The sequence below is a fragment of the Macaca nemestrina genome, chromosome 10, assembly GCF_043159975.1.
Source record: "Macaca nemestrina isolate mMacNem1 chromosome 10, mMacNem.hap1, whole genome shotgun sequence".
In the NCBI taxonomy this organism is placed as follows: domain Eukaryota; kingdom Metazoa; phylum Chordata; class Mammalia; order Primates; family Cercopithecidae; genus Macaca; species Macaca nemestrina.
In genome coordinates this window covers 109,248,347-109,269,536 of record NC_092134.1, presented here as the reverse complement: position 1 = coordinate 109,269,536, position 21,190 = coordinate 109,248,347, and the positions used below count along the sequence as shown (strand labels likewise).

Sequence of the window (21,190 nt, the reverse complement as noted above, 5' to 3'; positions counted from 1 at the left end):
CAGCGAAACTCTGTCTCAAAAAAAAAAAAAAAAAAAAAAGTTTTCAAAATGAAAGTTGAATTTAAAAAAGAAAAAGAAGGGAGAGGAAATTCACAAAAATCTAAAAATGTTCGGTGGTTATAGTGCTGAAAAATTTGGGACTCATTGTCTGGTTTAGGTGGTCTGGACTATAAAATTCAGTTTCCCAAGTCACAGAACTCTGTTCCCAGGGCAGGAATTCGGAAGCTTCTTATAATAAGCAGGTGTAGGCAATAAATATAATGGTGACTCAGCACTACTAGATAAGACAGCTTGTATAAACAACAGGGTAGGCTGAGCGTGGTGGCTCACACCTGTAATCCCAGCACTTTGGGAGGCCGAGGTGGGTGGATCATGAGGTCAGGAGTTCAAGACCAGCCTGGCCAACATGATGAAACCCATCTCTCCTAAAAATACAAAAATTAGCCAGGTGTGGTGGCAGGCACCTGTAATCCCAGCTACTCGGGAGGCTGAGGCAGGAGAACCCAGGTGGTGGAGGTTTCAGTGAGCCGAGATAGTACCACCGCATTCCAGCCAGGGCGACAGAGCAAGACTCCATCTCAAAAAAAAAATAAATAAACAAAAAAACAAGAAAAAAAACAGGGCAGATCAGCATGATCAAGGGAAACATGGATCAACTTAAGGCCAATGCTGGGGTTGAGATATTTGGCAACAGGAGAGTTAGGCAGGAAAGGAAATCAACCTCTATACTCCAACCAAATGGCTGCTTTTGTGGAATCACCTGGCCCCTCCTTTGTTTGGTGTTCTAACAGCCAGCCCACTCTCATGAAAACAGACAGGAGCCAGCCCTTTGTGCTCAGCTCTGTGAAGCCTGCAGGAATTCAACGGATGCCTGTCTCGTACATCTTCAAATACTCCTCTCTGAGGAGTGGGGAGTAGTGGAAAGCAGTATATTGTGTCCCTCTTCTGCCTCCTTTATCCTTCTCTCAGCTTTTTTTTTTCTTTTGAGTTTTGTCTTACTGCCTTAAAAAAGGGCTAATCAAAATAATCAACAATCTCCAAAAGCCAAGTAATATCTACTTTCTTATGTTTAACTGAAATTTCTTTTTCTGTCATGTAGCATATCTTAGAAATCGGAGGAAAATATACTCAATTAACTCTTCTAGGCTTTAGAGACTCATGAAAGATGTTGAGAATACAGCAACACAGGCAGCTCCTTGCCAGTGCAATGGGAACACATCAACATAACTTTTCCAGTAAACTGTTATAAAGACAAAATTTCAAAATACTGACGATACATTCAAGGGGAGGGAGAATGGTAATTTGAAATTATTTTTGCCAGAGAGCCAAAAAGTCTAAATCCATCCCAAATTATGTTTGTCCACATGTCCTTATTTCCTACAGCCAAACGATCTGCCTGATAAACAATTTTCAGGCCTCAAGGAGTCTTGTGAGGAGGCAGTGACAGGCTTGTAACTGTCACCCTGGAGACAAGGGCAGCTGAGATAAACCAGGCATCTCCTGTTTCCAGGGGCTTGATTTCTCCACAAGGGCTGGCAAAAGGTCAGGCAGCCACTTAATTTTTAATCTCTATGGCAAAGAACGGCTGGAATTTGGATCTTAAATAAGGAAAAACAATTTTTTTCCATAAATTTTATTGGAGATGGAGTATCACTATGTTGCCCAGGTTGAACTGCAACCTCTGAGCTCAAGTGATCCTTCTGCCTCAGTCTCCCTTACTTGAAAGCAATCTTTTCCATGACCCCACAGCCAATTTAAGAGAGAAATCAAGGACACATTAAGAATTGGATCCTTAAGGACGCTGAAATTTATTATTATAAATAAGTTGAAAACAACTCATATTATTATTATTGTTATTATTTTTTGAGACAGAGTTTTGCTCTTGTTGCCCAGGCTGGAGTACGAAGGCACGATCTCGGCTCACTGCAACTTCCACCTCCTGGGTTCAAGGAATTCTCCTGCCTCAGCCTCTGGGAGCCACCGTGTCCGGCCTCATATTATTGTTTTACGTTAGCTGAGGCTCATGCCTAGGCTAACCCTTTATCCTCTACTCTGCACTTCTCTCCTCCCCAGGCCACTAGGGAGGTAGGCCTGCAAGGGCCCTGCTGGTGTGGGAAAGGAGGCTAGCAGGCCAGGTACAGGGAATGTAAAAAGGCTCTAATCCTGAAGAGTCTGGGGGCCAGAGTACCCTCAGCATTGGGAATATGCAGAAAGGGGAAGGGGCCGGGGTAGGGGGAGTGGTTGGAGAGAGTGCTTACACTACCCCCACCCCCAATAAAACAATCCTTTGTACAAAGGCTGTGGCCAGGCAGAACATTATTAGTTAGCTGATACATAAGAAATCCAATTTATTGTCTTTATAAAAATTAGTTTAGGGCTATCCATGTTCAAACCTTTATACCACATGATAACTGAATGAGGAAAGTCCGGGACAATCTAGAATGGCAAAATACTAATGGTCATTCATGGACCGTAGCTGGAACCATTAATTCCTGTTACTGTATAATAAAGTGGCAGGTGATGAAAGCAGGCAATTTTAGGAATTCAAGAAAAATTCTGTAAATCAGCCCCTCTAGCCCATCATCACCTGGAATACACCCTTGCCCTAATTCCAGGAGTAGGTAGATATTCAGGAATAGTTAATAGCATGCTTCTTCCATCTTGAAGCTGAGATTCCTGCAAAGGTTTTCTAAATGTGTAACAATCTTTGGACAGGACCCAGTGAAACAGTATATCCTATCACATAGCTAATTAATCAGTGTGTTTTATAATCAGGCTTATTGAACTAAAATGTTTAACTGATGTTAAACATTCACGTTGTTGCTGTGAGTTTTAAGGCTTTTTAAAGCAACTTGTGTGAACTCCTTACATTTCAATGTGACTTTTCTTTTAAGGAGCTCAAATTATTTTATGTTCCTTTATAATATTCTGTGATGCGGAGCCAGCTACTATCATCTCTGTTTATAAATAGGGAAACTTAAATTACCTGCTTTAAATTGCAAAGAGATTTAATAGTCAGGGTTGAACTCTGCGTTCCTCCTTTCTCCGGTCTTTGCTGTCTGACTGCATGGTGGCTACTATGATATTGTCATTTATCAAGGCCTTAGAGGGATAATTATTATAGTTTTGATATGAGGACAAAAAAATTATTTTCTCTTGGCAGGGCGCGGAGGCTCATGCCTATAATCCCAGCACTTTGGGAGGCCGAGGGGGGCGGATCAAGAGGTCAGGAGATCGAGACCATCCCGGCTAACATGGTGAAACCCCATCTCTACCAAAAATACAAAAAAAATTAGCTGGGCGTGGTGGCGGGCACCAGTAGTCCCAGCTACTCAGGAGGCTGAGGCAGGAGAATGGCAGGAACCCGGGAGGCAGAGCTTGCAGTGAGCCAAGATTGCGCCACTGCACTCCAGCCTGGGCGACAGAGCGAGACTCCATCTCAAAACAAAAACAAACAAACAAAAAATTATTTTCTCTTTTCTCTTAAAACCTTCACTTATGAAACTCCAAATACTCTGTAAATATTAATTCTTTATTTGCCAACATAAGTTCTTAGAAGAAAGCTGCTTCTTCAGTTTTCAGATGAATGAATTGAGACTGGTTTAATGGTTCCCCAAATAACAAGGTAGTTGGAAACAGGGAAAAAAATACAATTGAATTTTTAAAGCACAGACACTCTTCCTGTGGAATACACATGAAAGATGTGACTCCAGATATTCAGCCTGCAAGTTGGCGCAATCAATGGTTTTTCTGGATAAATAGCCAATCTCAAACAACAAATAATGCAGATGAATTTGCCTAGGCAGTCATGAGATTGAGATCAGTGTGGTGGATTAAAAGTGAATTAACGGCTGTGTTCTAAGATTTTAAAGAAATTTTGGACTGAGTAAAGTTTTTTTAAAGTAAATACTAATAAGGATGGAAAATGAATTTCTTTAAGTCATTTTCTGTTCAATCAGAGAATAAGATGATATCGTGATGACTGCTGAATATATAAAATAACTCAGCCATGTCCTTTTCTGAAAATAGAAGAAAGCAAACAAAAACATACTATACACACAGGTGCATCCTGCTTTAAACAAATCCAACATGAAAATCCAGATTTTCTTACACTGAAAATTGAGGTGTGATTCTATTTCAAAGGATGTGTTTATTTCGAAAAAGAAGTAGGCATACTCCCTACGTTGAAGAAATCCATAGACTTCACCTGGAACCCCTATTCTACCACTTTGTATGTGTCTGGACAAATCAGTTAGATGCCTGTTTCCCATAATTCCAGCTACTAACAGGACTGCTGAGAGAGGTTTACCTGAGAAAGCATACACTCAAACGCTTTCAAAATTGTGAAGTGATGGGTTTCAGGACATGTCATCCCAAAATACGGTACTTGGCATTTGAGGAAGCAGCAGGCGCAGGAAGTGCACGCTTATGCCTTCCTCTCATCCCTTCTTCCTTGAAGCAGACCATATAAAATCAAGCTGACCTTCCTTTGAATTAGGTCAAAGACTCATTCCAGAAGGATCCTCCCTATACCTGGAGGAAAGGAATGTCACAAAGGGAAGAATCTGAACAAACAAGCCTTGCTAAATTCCCTCAGTTTATTACCATTAGATCAGGCCCACCTTTGTCTCACCAGACTTCTGTATGACTGTATAAAAATATAGTCTTCTGCCAGGCAAGGTGGCTCACGCCTGTAATCCTAGCACTTTGGGAGGCCCAAGTTCGGCGGATCGCCGGAGGTCAGGAGTTCAAGACCAGCCGGGCCAGCATGGTGAAACCCCGTCTCTACTAAGATTACAAAAATTAGCCGGGCGTGTTGGCAGGCAGCTGTAATCCCAACTACTCGGGAATCTGAGGCAGAAGAATTGCTTGAACCCAGGAGGCAGAAGTTGCAGTGAGCCAAGATCACGCCATTGCACTCTAGCCTGGGCAACACAGTGAGACTCCATCTCAAGAAAAAAAATAAATAATACAGTGTTCCCTGTTTCTTTGGGTCTTCATTTCTGAAAACTCGCACGTCACATAAAACTTACAATAAATAAATTTGTTATGCTTTTCTCTTGTTAATCTGTCTTTTGTTATAGGGGTCTCAGGCATAAACCTGGCGACAGGTAAGAAAAGAAAACTTTTCTCCTCTACTCAAGCAAAATGCAAAAATGAGATAAGGTTTTTAAATAGAATTTGAGTCATAAAAATTTGTTTTTCACATTTTCTCATGAATTGGTCTATTCTAATAACAGGGATAAACTAGTGTGCATGCTTTACACTGTGTTGTAGAGCAGCTTTTTTTCTGCTAAGTTTACCATTGGTCTTGAATTGGACTTTTTCTGGTTTTTGATTGACCTGCCACTGAGGAGCTCGATGACATTACTGTGTTTTCCAGCCATTCATTTCACTTGCACAGTGCATAATGTGCTTTCGATGTTTCCTAAAGAAGGGGATGTTTTACCAGGAAATAGTTCAAATTAACATGGGCTCAGGCAACATTACCTAAATTGTTTTTTCTAAAAATACCATGCACATATTATGGAGCCCATTTTAAGGAAAATGAAGTAGGTAGTTGCAGAGCAACTTTAAACTCCACCCTTCTCAAATAACAAGCAATTCAGGTCAAACCAATTGCGGGGTGGGGGGGGGGGTAATGGTGAGGGAGGTCTGTTTGGATGGTGGTAGGATTCTAAATTCCTCAGAAGATTGCAGAGGTGAAGCCTTCACAGGACAATGTAATTTTCTCCCTTTCCCAATCTGAATGTTCATTGGAATGATATGATTCCTAAGCAGCTGTTATGGAAAAAAAGAGCTTTGTGTTTGGTCACCAATACAAACACCGCTCGAAATAATGAATTATTGTTAGGGTTAAAAATACTCAGTTGAGGCCAGGCATAGTGGCTCACGCCTGTAATCCCAGCACTTTGGGAGGCCAAGGTGGGCAGATCACTTGAGGTCGGAGTTTGAGACCAGCCTTGGTCAACATGGGGAAAGCCTGTCTCTTCTAAAACACAAAATATAAACCCTATCTCTAAAATACAAAAATTAGCCAGGTGTGGTGGCAGGCGCCTGTAATTCCAGCTACTTAGGGGCTGAGGCATGAGAACTGCTTGAACCCAGGAGGCAGAGGTTGCAGTGAGGTGAGACTGTGCCATTGCACTCCAGCCTAGGCAACAGAGCAAGACTCCATCTCAAAAAAAACAACTAAGTTTATTTTCATAATCACAGTTTTGTGAACAATTTTATTATGTAATTGGTTAGATTTAATATATTTATGAAATCAAATTGACAAGTCTCTATTGCCGTTCCATTACCTGTTTCTGGGCATATTTTAAAAAAACCAACTGCAGTTTCTCTTACAGTAAGCAGATGACAGAGAATTGCTAAACAAGCAAGACCTTTATACAGCCTGCTTCTATTAGAGAGAAGAGAGGAGCACTCACATTCAGAAAAGCATCTTTTCTTTCAATCTTCTAGCACTGAGTATGGTTTTTAAAAAGTGATTTGGTTCATGCTGAGCTCTAAAAGGAGGATTTCTGGAGTTGAAGATGCGTGTAGAGGGCCCCACAGAAACAGGTGTGGTTAAACGTAAGCACAGAAATCAGCAGGTGTTCACTACTAGTATTGATTTAAACACTGCAGGTAATTGGGCTAACAGCCATGAGCAGTTGTCCTCACAGTGTGGATTCACGATGGTCTTTTAGAAGGAAAGAGAGCCTGAAAGTCTAAAAGCTTATCGTCCTCCTGTATTTGGTCTTTCTACAATAATCTCTGGCTTGCAACAGCTCTTATTCTCCACAAATCTTAAAAGATTTAACTTCTCCCATTACAGTAAAGTTGAGGACATGTTATTCCAGGTAAGACATGGGATCCTGACACTTATTAGGAGGAATTTGTGTAACAATTCATATTTGAATGGATCCTTAAAGTCATTTACTAGCAAAAGTAGGAGCTTAAAAGAAAGCATAAAATATGCTGAGACTTATCAAAGACCATAAGTATGCCCGTACTCCTGAGTTGGTGAAGGAATTTTTTTTGTTTTTTATCTGCCTGTGTTGGCATAAAACATAGGATTGATTCATTTCCTTGGACTTACATATTTTTTAAAACTATATTTTATCTTCTATTCTTACTTTCTGAGAAGAACAACCAGATATTGGTGGAAACCACAACAGCCCAAGTAAGCTTTTGCTTAGGTTGGAAAATAAGTAGAATTTGTTGGTTTAGAAAACTATAGTTGGCCAGCTGGGGGTGGCTCACACTAGCAATCCTAGCACTTGGGGAGGCTGAGGAGGGTGGATCACTTGAGTCTAAGAGTTTGAGACCAGGCTGGGCAATATAGTGAGACCTCGTCTCTACAAAAAATTTAAAAATTTAAAAATTAGCTGGGCGTGGTGGCATGGGCCTGTAGTCCCAGCTACTTAGGAAGTTGAGGTGGGTGGATTGCTTGGGCCCTGGAGACAGAAGTTGCAGTCAGTTGATGTTGCACCACTGCACTCCAGGCTGGGTGACAGAAAGCAAGACTCTGTCTCAAAAGGGAAAAAAAAATGGGAACACTATGATGAACGCTTGTTTCAAAGCAGATGAAAGTCTAATAAAGTTTTATACTATTGAAAATTTAACCAACAGTTGTACAGTGCTGTATTTTGTGACCAGTTAGCTCACATAATCAATCATGAGAAACAACTTGGTGTATCAGGTATATGCTGAAAAGCACTGGCTACGAGTTCTTACGAAGTTGAATATGCCAGGGAGAGAATAGCTCTCCTGCAAGAGTGGGCCACATATTCCACATGCCAGTGTGCAACTGACTAATCCATCGCCATTATCACTCAACACGATACACCGGCCACTAGAGTCCTTATTTTTCAGGAGGCCCGCTAAGCAATTCAAGAACTATCCTCTGATATACCAATTTATGACATTTGGGGGGCAATCCTCAAATTACTGCTCTAGGTAATGACAAAAATACATTTTAAGTGTTCCCCTCCCACTTTTTTTTATTGAGATGGAGTCTTACTCTGTTGCCCAGGCTGGAGTACAGCGGTACGATTTTGGCTCACTGAAACCTCTTCCTTTCAGATCAAGCGATTCTCGTGCCTCAGCCTCCCGAGTAACTGTACTACAGGTGTGTGCCACCACGCCTGACTAATTTTTGTAATTTAGTAGAGATGGAGTTTTGCCATGTTGGCCAGGCTGGTCTCAAACTCCTGGCCTCAAGAGTTCCACCCGCCTCAGCCTCCTAAAGTGCCAGCACTTTAGGTGTAAACCATTAAATGGTCCTTTTATATTACAAGTGTTCATGTCATATTTTGTTTGAGGTATTAGAATATGTAATTGTAGAATTTGTTATTATAAACTGGTAATTTGGCATCCTGGTGAAGAATTAAATAGAAATATCCTGGAAGTATCTAAATCTGTTCATTTCTCAGTCAGGCGCGGTGGCTCATGCCTGTAATCCCAGCACTTTGGGAGGCCAAGGTGGGCGGATCACTTGAGTCCAGGAATTCAGTAAAAGCCTGGGCAAAAAGGCAAAACCCCGTCTGTACAAAAAAATACAAAAATTATCCGGGTGTGGTGGCATATACCTGTAGTCCCAACTACTCAGGAGGCTGAGGTCAGCGAATGGCTTGAGCCCAGGGGGCAGAGGTTGCAGTGAGTCAAGGTGTACTCCAGCCTGGGCAACAGAGGCAGATGCTGTCTCATGAATGAATGAATGAATGAATGAATGAATGAATGAATACACTGTTCATTTCTGTAACTGTCTTTACTGTGGCATTCCTGCCAATTTATTTGCTGAGTTATCTCATAAGACTTTAAGACTTGTAAGACTTTATAACTTCAATGGCAAATATCACATTATACTCCCAATAGTATTTAAAAAAGTGAATTTATAGAACTCACAAATTATTTTTTGCTTTAAAATACTTACTAGAGGTTTTCTTTGTAATGACTTTCAAGTCATTATATTTCCCCTGACTCTCACTTGCCAGGGTTAACCCTTCCCAAGTGATTCATAACTGCTATCTCAACATTTTTTTTTTTTTTTAAGACGGTTTCGCTCTTGTTGCCCAGGCTGGAGTGCAATGGCGCAATATCAGCTCACCGCAACCTCTGCCTCCCGGGTTCAAGTGATTCTCCTGCCTCAGCCTCCCAAGTAGATAGCATTACAGGCGTGTGCCACCACGCCTGGCTAGTTTTTTTTGTATTCTTAGTAGAGACAGGGTTTCTCCATGTTGGTCAGGCTAGTCTCGAAGTCCTGACCTCAGGTGATCTGCCTGCCTCAGCCTCCCAAAGTGCTGGGATTACAGGCGTGAGCCGCCACGCTCAGCCTCTTTTTTTTTTTTTTTTTTTTTGAGACAGGGTCCGCTCTGTTGCCCAGGCTGATGTGCAGTGGTGCATTCAGAGCTCACTGCAGCCTCGAACTCCTGGCCTCAAGCGATTCTCCTGTCTTGGCCTCTTAAAGTACTGGGATTACAGGAAAGAGCCACTGTGCTTGGTCTGTTCCTACTTTAAATCCACCAAATCTGTCAAATGTATTTTCACAAAACTCCTGTACTTTCATGTTTCTTCCCTGTGGAAACATCACAATTATCAAATTCTTTAACTTGCATTCAAGATCAGAGGAGAGGGGTGAAGGAGGCTGCCTATAAGGGACACAACTGAACTGAGTTAACCAGGCAAGAGAAGGAAGGGAGGGAGACGGGGAGGGGTAGAAGTACCAAGCAAGATAAACTGCCCGCGTGTTTGGTAGGGAGCAAGGGTAGTGGCCCCAGGGATGAAGTTTGAGAAGTTGCAGGCATCAGATCATGAAGAACTTGGAATGCTGTGTTCAATAATTTTACTCTTGTAGATAACAGCAAGAAACTGAAGGAATTTAAACTGGGAAATGATGCAATGAGATTTTAGAAAGTTCACTCTAGCAGCTGTGTGGAGAATGGATTGGAGCAGAGCCACATTAAAGCAAAAAGAGGTTATTTTCTCTTCTAAGGAGATTTTGACAGAAAGAACTGTATCTTACACTACCACTTCTAGCACAGTCTTGCATCAGTACTTGACAAGTTAATTGTTGATTAGTCAGATTACCTGTACATTAGAAATACCCTAGTTACACAAATTCAGTTTGCGCTTATCATTCAGGCAAGTATCTATTCTGTGGCTCACCAGAATGGAACTAAAATGTGAGTATGATAGTCACATATATGCTTTTATCTTGGGGTAGATGGAAGGTGCTCAAATAGTTTCGACTGTTCTCTGTCATTCTGGGTATATGGAGAAGAAGAAAAGTTGCTTCCCCCCAAACGTAGGCAGACTTTCTTCTTAAGTTATTAGGAAAGCAGACTTTGGGCCAGGTGCAGTGGCCCATGCCTGTAACCCCAGCACTTTGGGAGGCCAAGGCGGGCGGCTCGATCAGTCAGGAGATCAAGACCATCCTGGCTAACACGGTGAAACTCCATCTCTACTAAAAATACAAAAACTAGCCGGGTGTGGTGGCACACACCTGTAATCCCAGCTACTTGAGAGGCTGAGGCAGGAGAATCGCTTGAACCCAAGGAGGTGGAGGTTGCAGTGAGCCGAGATTGCGCCTCTGCACTCCAGCCTGGGTATAGGGCAAGACTCCATCTCAAAAAAAAAAAAAAAAAAAAAGAAAAAGAAAGAAAAGCTGACTTTGTTCATTTTGGCAAGGTTGTTCTACATTTGAATAATATATGTTTACTATCATTCTTTTATCTGTATGGCTTGTGTATTTATCTGTAATATTTTGGTGGCCTAAAATAAGTTTATATTATCTGTCAAGAAAAGTTCCCATTTGTTTTCATTCTTCCATGAAAAAAAGTAATCAAGATCCAATAAGCTTGATGCGCCCCCCTCACCCACCCCATGAATAGTTTACTGAGAGATTCAGAAAAAATAATCCTAAGCTTCAAATGAATGTTTTCATCCACAAAATCTGGAAATCAAGGAACTGCAGAACTTTGATTGTGACTGCTTTGATTAGCTGATGTCGTTAAGTCTAAAGCTGATTATTCCAAGAATATAAGTATGTGAATTATTTTAATAGTAATGGCAGGTTGTATTTTCAAATGCTTAAGGTTCTTTTTTCCAACTGTCCATTTTTATTTAAATCTACATATTGAACTCTCAAGCTTTTGTCTTTAAACACTTTAAGAACATTACAACTGTTTTTATGTCCCATATCTAATCACCACAAATGGCATTATAGAAAAGATACACAGGCTGGGGGCGGTGGCTCACGCCTGTAATCCCAGCACTTTGGGAGACAGAGGCAGGCAGATTACCTGAGGTCAGGAGTTCGAGACCATCCTGGCCAACATGGTGAAACCCTGTCTCTACTAAAAATACAAAAAATTAGTCGGGCTGCGTGGGGGGTGCCTGTAATCCCAGCTACTCGGGAGGCTGAGGCAGGAGAATTGCTTGAACTCAGGAGGCAGAGGTTATAGTGAGCTGAGATTGCACCACTGCACTCCAGTGTGGGCAAAAAGAGCAAAACTCTATCTCAAAAAAAAAAAAAGAAAAGAAAAGATACACAACAGGTTTTTAATGTTTCTATTATGAGAGCACTTGATACTCTGTTTAGTAGTCTTACTCTACTAGTCAGGTGAGCCAGGTGGCTCACTCTAATAGAAAAATAAAGTTTTCACCTAATTTATTGTCGTTCCCACTTGCATTGCTGCCTTTTGCTGCTAATTTACTTCCCCAGGAGAAGTAGGGTATTTATCTTCATATATTTGCAGACATGCACAAAATACCTGAAGAAGTCCAACATTTGTCTCAGAATTGTATAATTTAAACTTGTTGAATGTCATCTGAGATGGAAATAAACCATCTTACAGGCCTAATCATCTGATTTATAAACTCCAGAGGTTTTAGCAACATATTTATTATATTTCATTACTATCATAGATAGGTTGCCAATAGTATGCTTGTTCTCTCAGAGAAAAAAAATCAAAACTTTTAATAATTTGTATTGATCAGACTAGGAATTCAACTGTCGGGTAAAATCAATGTAAAAATATGTGAAGATAAAATAATGTAAGTATGTATAGCCTTATTTTAATAACTGAGAAAAAAACTGTAAAGTTGCTATCTAAAACTGGAGAAACTATGAACTACAAATACCTAGAATATTTAATACAAGTAAGCTACCCTCTGTTCCCATGACTGTGGAACTCCTAGCACAGGGCATACAGATAACATTAAGGTCTTTTAAAAGCCTAAATGAACAGTCTTCCTCCCTTTAAGGTACTTTCCTGCATCTTATCTGTCACACATAGAACAATGTACTTTCATAATCAAACCCTGTTACTCTGAGTCTACTTGTGGTTTCTTACAGTTCCATGAATTCTGAAGCATCCTTACTTTACCCTCACACAAAACTTCACCCCTAAGAGATGTGTTCTAAACATTTCCAGGGGTGTGAAGTTTTTTTTTTTTTTTTGTAACTACCATTTTGTTAACATTCTATTTCATTTGACTTACTATAATCAGAAGGATTTCTTTAAAAATAAAAACAAAAGATGACCACACACTTTTTTTGGACTTACCGAACTCAATCTGCTTGGCACTGGACAAAAAGTGGCTCACAGGCCATATTACACAGACACAGAGGTGCATTTAATCCAGTGTGCTACTGACACCTCACATTCAGAGCAGAGGGCCATGACCTTGCCACCCCCGCCATCTCACTCTTTTTTTTCCTTTCCCGATCCCTCCTACTTTCTGAATGATTAGTCACCTTGCTCCCCAGAATTGCTTCATTCCTGGGATTCCTTTTTGTCAAAGGAAGAATTTATGCAGAATTTGAACAATGTCTAACTTTTTTTTAACAGTAGCACCTGGTAACTACCTTTCCTTTGCTACCCTGAGCAAATTTTCAATTCTCTCTCCAGAATTCACTTTTTTTTTTTTTTGAGATAGAGTCTCACTCCATCGCCCAGGCTGGAGTGCAGTGGCATGATCTTGGCTCACTGCAACCTCTGACTCCCAGGTTCAAACGATTCTCCTGCCTCAGCCTCCTGAGTAGCTGGGATTACAGGCATGCACCACCACACCTGGCTAATTTTTTTTTTTTTTTTTAGTACAGACGGGGTTTCATCATGTTGGCCAGTCTGATCTCAAACTCCTGACCTCAGGTGATCCACCCGTCTCGGCTTCCCAAAATGCCGGGATTACAGGCATGAATCACTGCGCCTGACCCAGAATTCACTTTGATCACAGATACTGAAAAGCAGCTTCACCAAGGAAATCACCTAAGATAATAGCGTGCCTCAAGTTTTATGGTGGATTTTCAAAGAGGCTGTAAATTGCATTAGGAGATTGTTCAGTGTCCTTTACAAGTAGTAAATACAATTTAAAACACAACTTTCTCTCTACTCAGATACCCCCGGGGGAGAACTGTGTAACAAGTAGTACTTTTAAGGCAAGTGTAATCAATAGGATACGGACACTTTTAATTTTTCCCTTTGCCAATACTTGCAATTCTTAAATGCCTTCTGTTTATTTTAGGAAAATATTTTAACTATTAGCTACAATACAGACTTACTTCACAATGCTGCTATACACCTCTGAAGACCCCCTTCCCAAAGAGTTATGGCCAACTTTAAAATGTTCAGCACAATTAAAAATAACACCAAAAGTCACTGAGTGATTTACAATGAAAATCACTAAGGCATTGGAAAGAAGTCAAAGGGTTAAAGACCCTTGCCAGATACTTATCAACAAATCAGCCACATTTATCTCATCTCTGTTTTCAGCAGGTTATCCACTGTCTCAGCCATACAGGTTTGTCAACAACTCAGAATTCTCCAGGGCCCTGGAGCTAATAGCAGTTAACATCAGGGTCTTTTCTTCCTGGAATTTCTTATGTTGATACAGGATTTTTTCCAGACCAGCACTGTTTCAACAATTGCTTGTCTGTTTCAACTTGAGAGACAGGATAATAATATGGAAATAATAAAAATTATAGTCAGAACCACTACGAGCCCCCAGACCTTTTCAAAGAATTTAAATTAAACAATACATAGGAACCACCCCTGGTAATTGTTTCATGGCATGCTAATGTTAAATTCCTTTGAAGCTGATTTCCTTTTTGAGTCTCAGAAAGCTGAGGCTTTAAAGTAAGTAGGTGTTGTTTGCTGCCTTATCTCTCTGCCTGATTTGTACTTCTGTGTAGGCTGCAGAGTGTATTTCAGCTTACTGGAAAGCTGCTGTTGCAATCAAAATATTTCAAACACTTTGTTCCTTAGTTGGAAGAGCCAGTCAAGTAGTTGCCCCAAGCATTATAGCAGAAGGACCAAGATAGCGCCCTTTGTTCTACCATATCAACTCTGTGAACTGTGAAATATTCATTCTGTTCCCTCTTAGAATGATTTTTCTCCAGTCACCTCCCTATGTCCAGTCCTACTGAATTTTTGAGCTCTGCCTCCAGAAGCTTTTCAAAATTTTGTGCTACTAGGAGTAACTTACTTTTTTTTTTTTTTTTGAGACGGAGTTTCGCTCTTTTTGCCCAGGCTGGAGTGCAATGGCGCGATCTCCACTCACTGCAACCTCTACCTCTCCGGTTCAAGCGATTCTCCTAACTCAGCCTTCCGAGTAGCTGGGATTACAGGCATCCCCCACCAAGCCCGGCTAATTTTTTGTATTTTTGGTGGAGATGGGGTTTTACCATGTTGGTCAGGCTGCTCTCAAACTCCCGACCTCAGGTGATCCTCCCGCCTCGGCCTCCCAAAGTGCTGGGATTACAGGCATGAGCCACCATGCTCGGCCAATTTACACTTCTAAACTCCATTAATATATTAGCCATTCTTTTAGGTCACTTACTACTTTTTATTTGGTAATGTATTTTTCTAGCAGTTGACTTCCTTCTTTACACTTTTTGCTTTAAAGCAAGCAGAGTCTTTGTGTTTAATTCAGCACCTGCACAGTGCCCAGCATGAATAACATACTCATTTGATGCTTGCTGAATTCACCACACAGGTGATGCATTACATTGTAGAGAGAACAGATTGTGTGTGGAGTTGGGATTAAATTTCCAACCAATGCTGACAGACACATAGTTCATATGTGAGATGGATTCTCGTATCTATCTCACACAATTGTTTCAAGAATACGGTGAAGATTCTGGAATAGGCACATAGTAGATGCTCAGCAACATTCCCTTTTCTTCTGTTCATGGCTCCATTTATGGAAGAGTTGTATCTGCTTGTTCTCTTCCTGGCTGGCCATTCTCATGGATAAGAAAGAATATCTAATATGCCTCCTGTGTCCCCCACGCAGAGGAAGCTGATTTGATTTCAGTTTAGCACTGGACCTATGGGCACAGAGAATGAATGGGTGTGATGGCTCCACTCATCAAAGACTGGCCTCACTCATCCTGGAATCTTTAGTCAGACCCTAAGTCTAAATATAAGGTCTTTCCCTCCATGTATTGCAGCAGTTCTGTGTTTTCTAGACCTCCCCAGCCTTTCAGAAATTCCTCAATTTTATTTAAAGAAAAATGGGAGGGGGCCATGGAGAGGCTTAGCATCTAACAAATCCCACTTTGTATTAATCATTTTAAAACTTAATGATAAAACTGCTAAGTTTAAAAATCAGGTTTGGGAGTTTAAATACCAGCTCTGCCACTTACCATCTATGAGAGCCTCAGTGTTACTTAACTGCTTAGTTTCCTCATCTGTAAAATGAGGATTAAAATACTAGCTCACAAGTTTTTAAATATATATATATCTCAAATGAATGCAAACCACATTGCCCAATTCTTGGCACATACTAGGCCCTCAGTTATATTAACTATGATCATTGAACATCTTCTCTTTACCTTTCAAGTATGTTAACATTGACTACCTGATCCTTTCGGATTCTTTTACACGAACAGTACAGCCTCCCAGACTCTGCTGTTTGAAACCTGTGGTCTGGCCTGTTAGAATTTTTCTATTTTCCTAGTAGAAATTAGAATGGGTTAGCCTACATTCGCCAATGCCCAAGTTTACTTCATACAGAAACAATTGCACGTTGCAGGAAACAGATATTCCAACTTAATTGCTCAATTTCTTTCCTCTCCTTTTTGCTATAATAAGCCAACATAGTGCTTTTATAATGCAAACTCACACACACAACAAGTAAAACAAGGGTTACTGAGTTGATCCGATCACCTGACTTCAGCAGGGGAGAAAAGGATACATCATGATCTCTAATTTTTACAAGTGGCTTGCCATCTTCTTTCCCTTCACCTCCCCCGTCTATCAATCACGAACGTAGTGTGCGTGTGTGTGCTTACACCCTTTTCACCTCCGGGTTTAATTTTTTGGAGGGATCAGCCTTGCACCACACCCGCATTGGTGGGGGTGGGAAGCGCAGCTAGGCGGGCAGGGCTGTTGCCGGCAGGGCCAAAGTCCCCTACCTCCCCCTCGGCGTGTTTGTTCCCTGGACCAAAGCCTCCTAGCCACTTTCTTCACTCCCTAGATCTACAACTCGCCTCCTAAGAGGGTGGAGCGTCCCGAAGTACTAGCACAAGACAACACAATCCCAATTTATAGGTTGTAGGAGCGCCAGTGCTGTCGGGGTTTTTTTTTTTTCCAAGATATTTATGGGGGTCATGAACTATTTAACAAATCTAATAAAAGTGAAGGGCTCCTTCTCCCAGAAAAAGATCGTACACACCAAAATTCTGCATAGCATCTCAAGGTGTTTATAGACTCCCTGAACCTCCAAATTAAGTCCGCACCACCGAGGGGTGCGGACGGGCGGAGTAGAAAAAGAAAGGGGTGATATCTTGAAGTGAGGTCTTTAACACTGATAGATATGTACAATATTTAATATACATAGGTATCTATATGACGAAGCTGAGAGGTTATGGAAAAGAGTGCTTTCCACAAGCAAGTCGGTCACACCGAGGACGGCGAGCAACAGGTGGGCACAACATGGGGTCCCGCACTCCCAGCACGCGGGGTGAGGGCGGGATAGGAAGAGGTGACGGGGTGCGGGGCAGGGGGCGGCGCCGGGGAGCGGCGGGCTCCACTCACCGTTGCCCACGGAGCTGCGGCCCTTCCGGGCGAGGGTCTGCTGCACCTGCTCCTGGATCCGCAGGCTCTTGACTGTCTGGCCGCCGCGGCCGCTGCTCCCCGCCAGCTTCAGCTTGGCCTCGGAAGGCAGCGCCAGGCTGGAGCTGTCCAGTTGTCCCAGGATCTGCTGGCCCAGGACGGTCCGGATGTAGCCGTACTCAGCTGGGGCGCCGGGGGCTGCCATGGGGCCGGTGGGGGCGACCGAGCCGCTCGCCTGCCTTGGGACTCGCGGGCGAAGCAGCCACGGAGCTGGGGGCGCTGGCGCGAGCCCCGCCCCGCTCGGGTCCGGCCCCGCCCCTGGCCCGCCCCCAGCGCGGGTGAGAGGCCCGGGCCGGGGGGAGCTCGGCCTCGTGGGCTGGACGCCCGGCCTTCCCTGGGGAGGGGGCGCGGCTCCGGCCGGGCACGCGCAGTCGGGCCCGGGGAGCGGGGGCGGGCCCTACCGCGGGCGCGGACACCTGGTGACTTGTACCCGCCCGCGGGGAGGTGGGGAGAGAGGTGCGGTTCGCCCGGGGTCGCGCACGTTGTCGGAGTTCCAGCGGATATCGCCTGCCCTGCCGGGGCCGCGCCCCGCTCTGCCCACGCCCCGCGCTGGACAGGATGGATTTCCGCTTGATGCAGGGAGGGGCTGCCCTGCAGGCAGGTGCGCCCTGGAGAGTCACTCCTGTTCTTAGACTGAGGCTTGCCTGCGGGATCCCCGAGCGAGTAGTATGTTTGGTTAGTCAGGCTTTGTCGGACTGTTGGAAACGTTTCCTGGTTTTCCTGGACCCAAGGGTGAGAAAGGGCTATTTGGTCAGGCGGAAAGGGCAATATGAGGGAAATGTGCCAAGAAGATGACATGTGTGAAATAAAAGACTTTCTAAAGAGTGTTTTTTTCTTAGTACAACTTCAGGACTATGTACTTTTTGCACAGATGCAGTCCCAGAAACATATGTTCTTCCTCATTGAGAGCTTCTGTTTTCTCTTGAAGATACACGAATTGTACCCTGTACTCTTGCTCACCCATTCCTCTCTTATGAACACACCCACACAGAGAAACTCCAGCAAGAGGCTCTAGAGAAGAAATGAATTTTAATAGACGATGCTTTTTTAATAGCCCTTTTAACGTTGATTAAGTTCTCTTTATTGCAGGTTCTTTATAGAGAGATCCACAGAGAAGGCCTCCAATTTCAATCGAATCTTCCACAACTTGTATTTATCGTGCTATTAATTATGTTTCACCGCAGTTGACTACTGAGAACTTGAGAGCTAAGCTCAACAGAAAGGATCCTCGACCTTAAAGTTTACAACCAAAGCCACTTGTCCTGATTTTCCTCTTTGGACTTAAGAGGCAGAAAGAAAAACATGTATCCCTGGTATTAAGTAAGATAATCTTCCCTTTGATTGCTTGGGTTTGTATGTTCACTTTCTCTCAAATCACTCAATTGCTGCAAAACCCCACTTACTCAAATCTGGAGTGTTTGGCGAACGCAGCTTCCCTCGTCTCCATTTTCCTACCCACACCCTTCTGCCTTTAGACACACACCGAATGCTTAGACACACAAGGCACAGGTGTATGGCCTCCCTTTTTACATGAGCGTCCAGGGAGTGAAGAGGAAACCAAAGGACTGAAAGCCTGGACAAAACAGTGGTGACAGTTCTGCCATCTTTTGTCAGCAGGCCACGTGGCTAAGTGGGAGCCATATGGATGTGAGTCCTGAAAGCAATTGCTCCCACCCCAGCAGAATGGACCACTGTTTAAGCAAATTACACCTTGCGTAAAGCTTGGTTATATAGCCAGATGGAAACATTCAACCATGATGCTGAAATGTAATTGAAAAAAGAGGGGTAAACTGAAGGTAAGTGATGATAGAAATGTCCAGCAACATTCCTGATGTTCTCTCTCTCTCTTTTCATGGCCTCTTCTGGCAGACTAGAGTCTGCTGCTTTGAGAGACAGTTTTAGTATCTGTCCCTACAGGGTCAGTTGGGGGCATTCCTTGTTATTTTGTACCTGAAGAGCCATGACTTAGAATGTCAGCTCTGCCTCCAGTTAGATTCCTCATCAGGAGAATAGAGAGAAATTTTTCTCATTTATTTTAATGAGCCAAACCTCAGATACTTTTTTCCTCTCAAATTAATTTTTTAAAATTGTGATGTTCGAATTGATTATCCTATTGGGTAGGTACCAATAATTGGGCACATAGAAATCTTGATGTTGGATTGTTAGGTGATTTGAGGGGAGGGAAGGTGATTAACAGCACAGCTTGTGAGTGAGGAAAATCTAGGTTTTAACCGTAGCTTACCCCTTGTAAGTATATGGCCACAAGCAAATTTCTTTAGATTTTTGTACCTCTGTACATTCTCTTATCTACAAATGGGAGCAATAAAAGTATCTACTACATAGTTATATTAGTCTGTTTGTACGCTGCTGTGAAGAACTACATGAGACTGGGTAATTTATAAAGAGGTTTAATTGACTCACAGTTCCTCAAGGCTGGGGAGCCCCATGAAACTTAGAATCATGGCAAGAAGGCACCTCCTCACAGGGTGGCAGGAGAGAGAATGAAAGCTGAGCACAGGGGGAGAAGCCCCTTATAAAACCATCCACCCCATAAGTCAATTACCTCCCACTGGGTCCCTCCCATGACACATGGGGATTATGGGAACTATAATTCAAGATGAGATTTGGGTGGAGATACAGTCAAACCATATCAATAGTGTTGTTGTAAAAGTTAAGCAATAAGTAGTACATTAGACATGTTCAACATCCCCCAGAGATCCACTTCCTTTTTTTTTTTTTTTTTTTTTTTTTTTTGAGCTGGAGCGTTGCTGTGTTGCTCAGGTAGGAGTGCAGTGATGTGATCTTGGCTCACTGCGGCCTCTGCCTCCTGGGTTCAAGTGATTCTCCTGCCTCAGTCTCTCAAGTAGCTGGGACTTCAGTCGGGCACCACCACACACCAGGTAATTTTTGTATTTTAAGACTGGGTTTTGCCATGTTGGCCAGGCTGGTCTTGAACTCCTGACCTCAGGTGATCCACCCATCTCAGCCTCCCAAAGTGCTGAGATTACAGGCGTGAGCCACTGCACCTAGCCCAGACATCAGCTTCCTTTCTTTTTTTAATTTTTTATTTCCGTAAGTTTTTGGGGAACAGCTGGTAGTTGGTTGCATAAGTTCTTTAGTGGTGGTGCCAGAGATCCTCTTTTCTTTTTTTGTTTTTTATTTTATTTTGTGTGTGTGTGTGTGTGTGTGTGTGTGTGTGTGTAAGAGAAAGGGTCTCAGGCCAGGTGTGGTGACTCGCATCTGTAATCCCAGCACTTTGGGAGGTTGAGGCAGGAGGATCACCTGAGGTCAGGAGTTTGAGACTAGCCTGGCCAACATGGTGAAACCCCATCTCTACTAAAAATACAAAAATTAGCCAGGCATGGTGTCAGGCACCTGTAATCCCAGCTACTTGGAAGGCTGAAGTCAGGAGAATCGCTTGAACCCAGGAGGCAGAGGTTGCAGTGAGCCAAGATGGCACCATTACATTCCAGCCTGGGCAACAAGAGCGAAACTCTGTCTCAAAAAAAAAAAGAAAAAAAAGAAAGAGTCTTACTGTCACCCAGGCCGGAGTGTGGTAGCACAATCTCTGCTTACTCCAACTTCCATCTCCCAAGAAATCCTACCACCTCAGCACCCTCATCCCCATCGCCAAGTAGCTGAGACCACAGGCACGTGCCACCACCCCCTGCTAATTTTTTGGGTTTTTTTTTTTTTTTTTTTGTAGAGTCGGGGTTTTGCCATGTTGCCCAGGCTGAGATCCCCTTTTAGACCACCTCACTTCTTTCAGGTCTCTGCTTTTTTGTCAACTTACTGGATGATACCCTTTCACACACAGTCACTCTTTCCCTTCTCTGCTTAATTCTTCTCCATAGCAATTATTTTAATCACACATGCTTTATGTTTCACTTATTTAATTGTTGATTGTTTCCTTGCTGGCATATAAACTCTGTGAAATCAGGGATTTTGTTTTGCTTACTGCTGTTCTCCAGGACCTAGAATAGGTAGGAAATAGGAATACATGGAATGAATGAATCCTGCATAAAAGCTCTTGGTACATTACATGGCATATAATAAGTGCTTAACAACTGTTAGTAATAATG

The 21,190-nt window shown here is 42.7% G+C and overlaps 1 protein-coding gene across 2 annotated transcripts in view; it reads right to left on the bottom strand.

Moving 5' to 3' along the window:
• LOC105484283 (plakophilin 2) overlaps positions 1–17,300 on the bottom strand; it is a 109,739-nt gene extending 92,439 nt beyond the window's left edge. The window contains exon 1 of one of the 2 annotated variants that reach the window (XM_071071898.1): positions 17,031–17,300. In XM_071071898.1, coding sequence (XP_070927999.1) covers positions 17,031–17,253 — 223 coding nt within the window. In that variant the 5' untranslated portion in view covers positions 17,254–17,300. The remainder of the gene's footprint in view (positions 1–17,030) is intronic. The other variant, XM_071071899.1, reaches the window with a different exon arrangement.
• Positions 17,301–21,190: the final 3,890 nt, after the last annotated feature.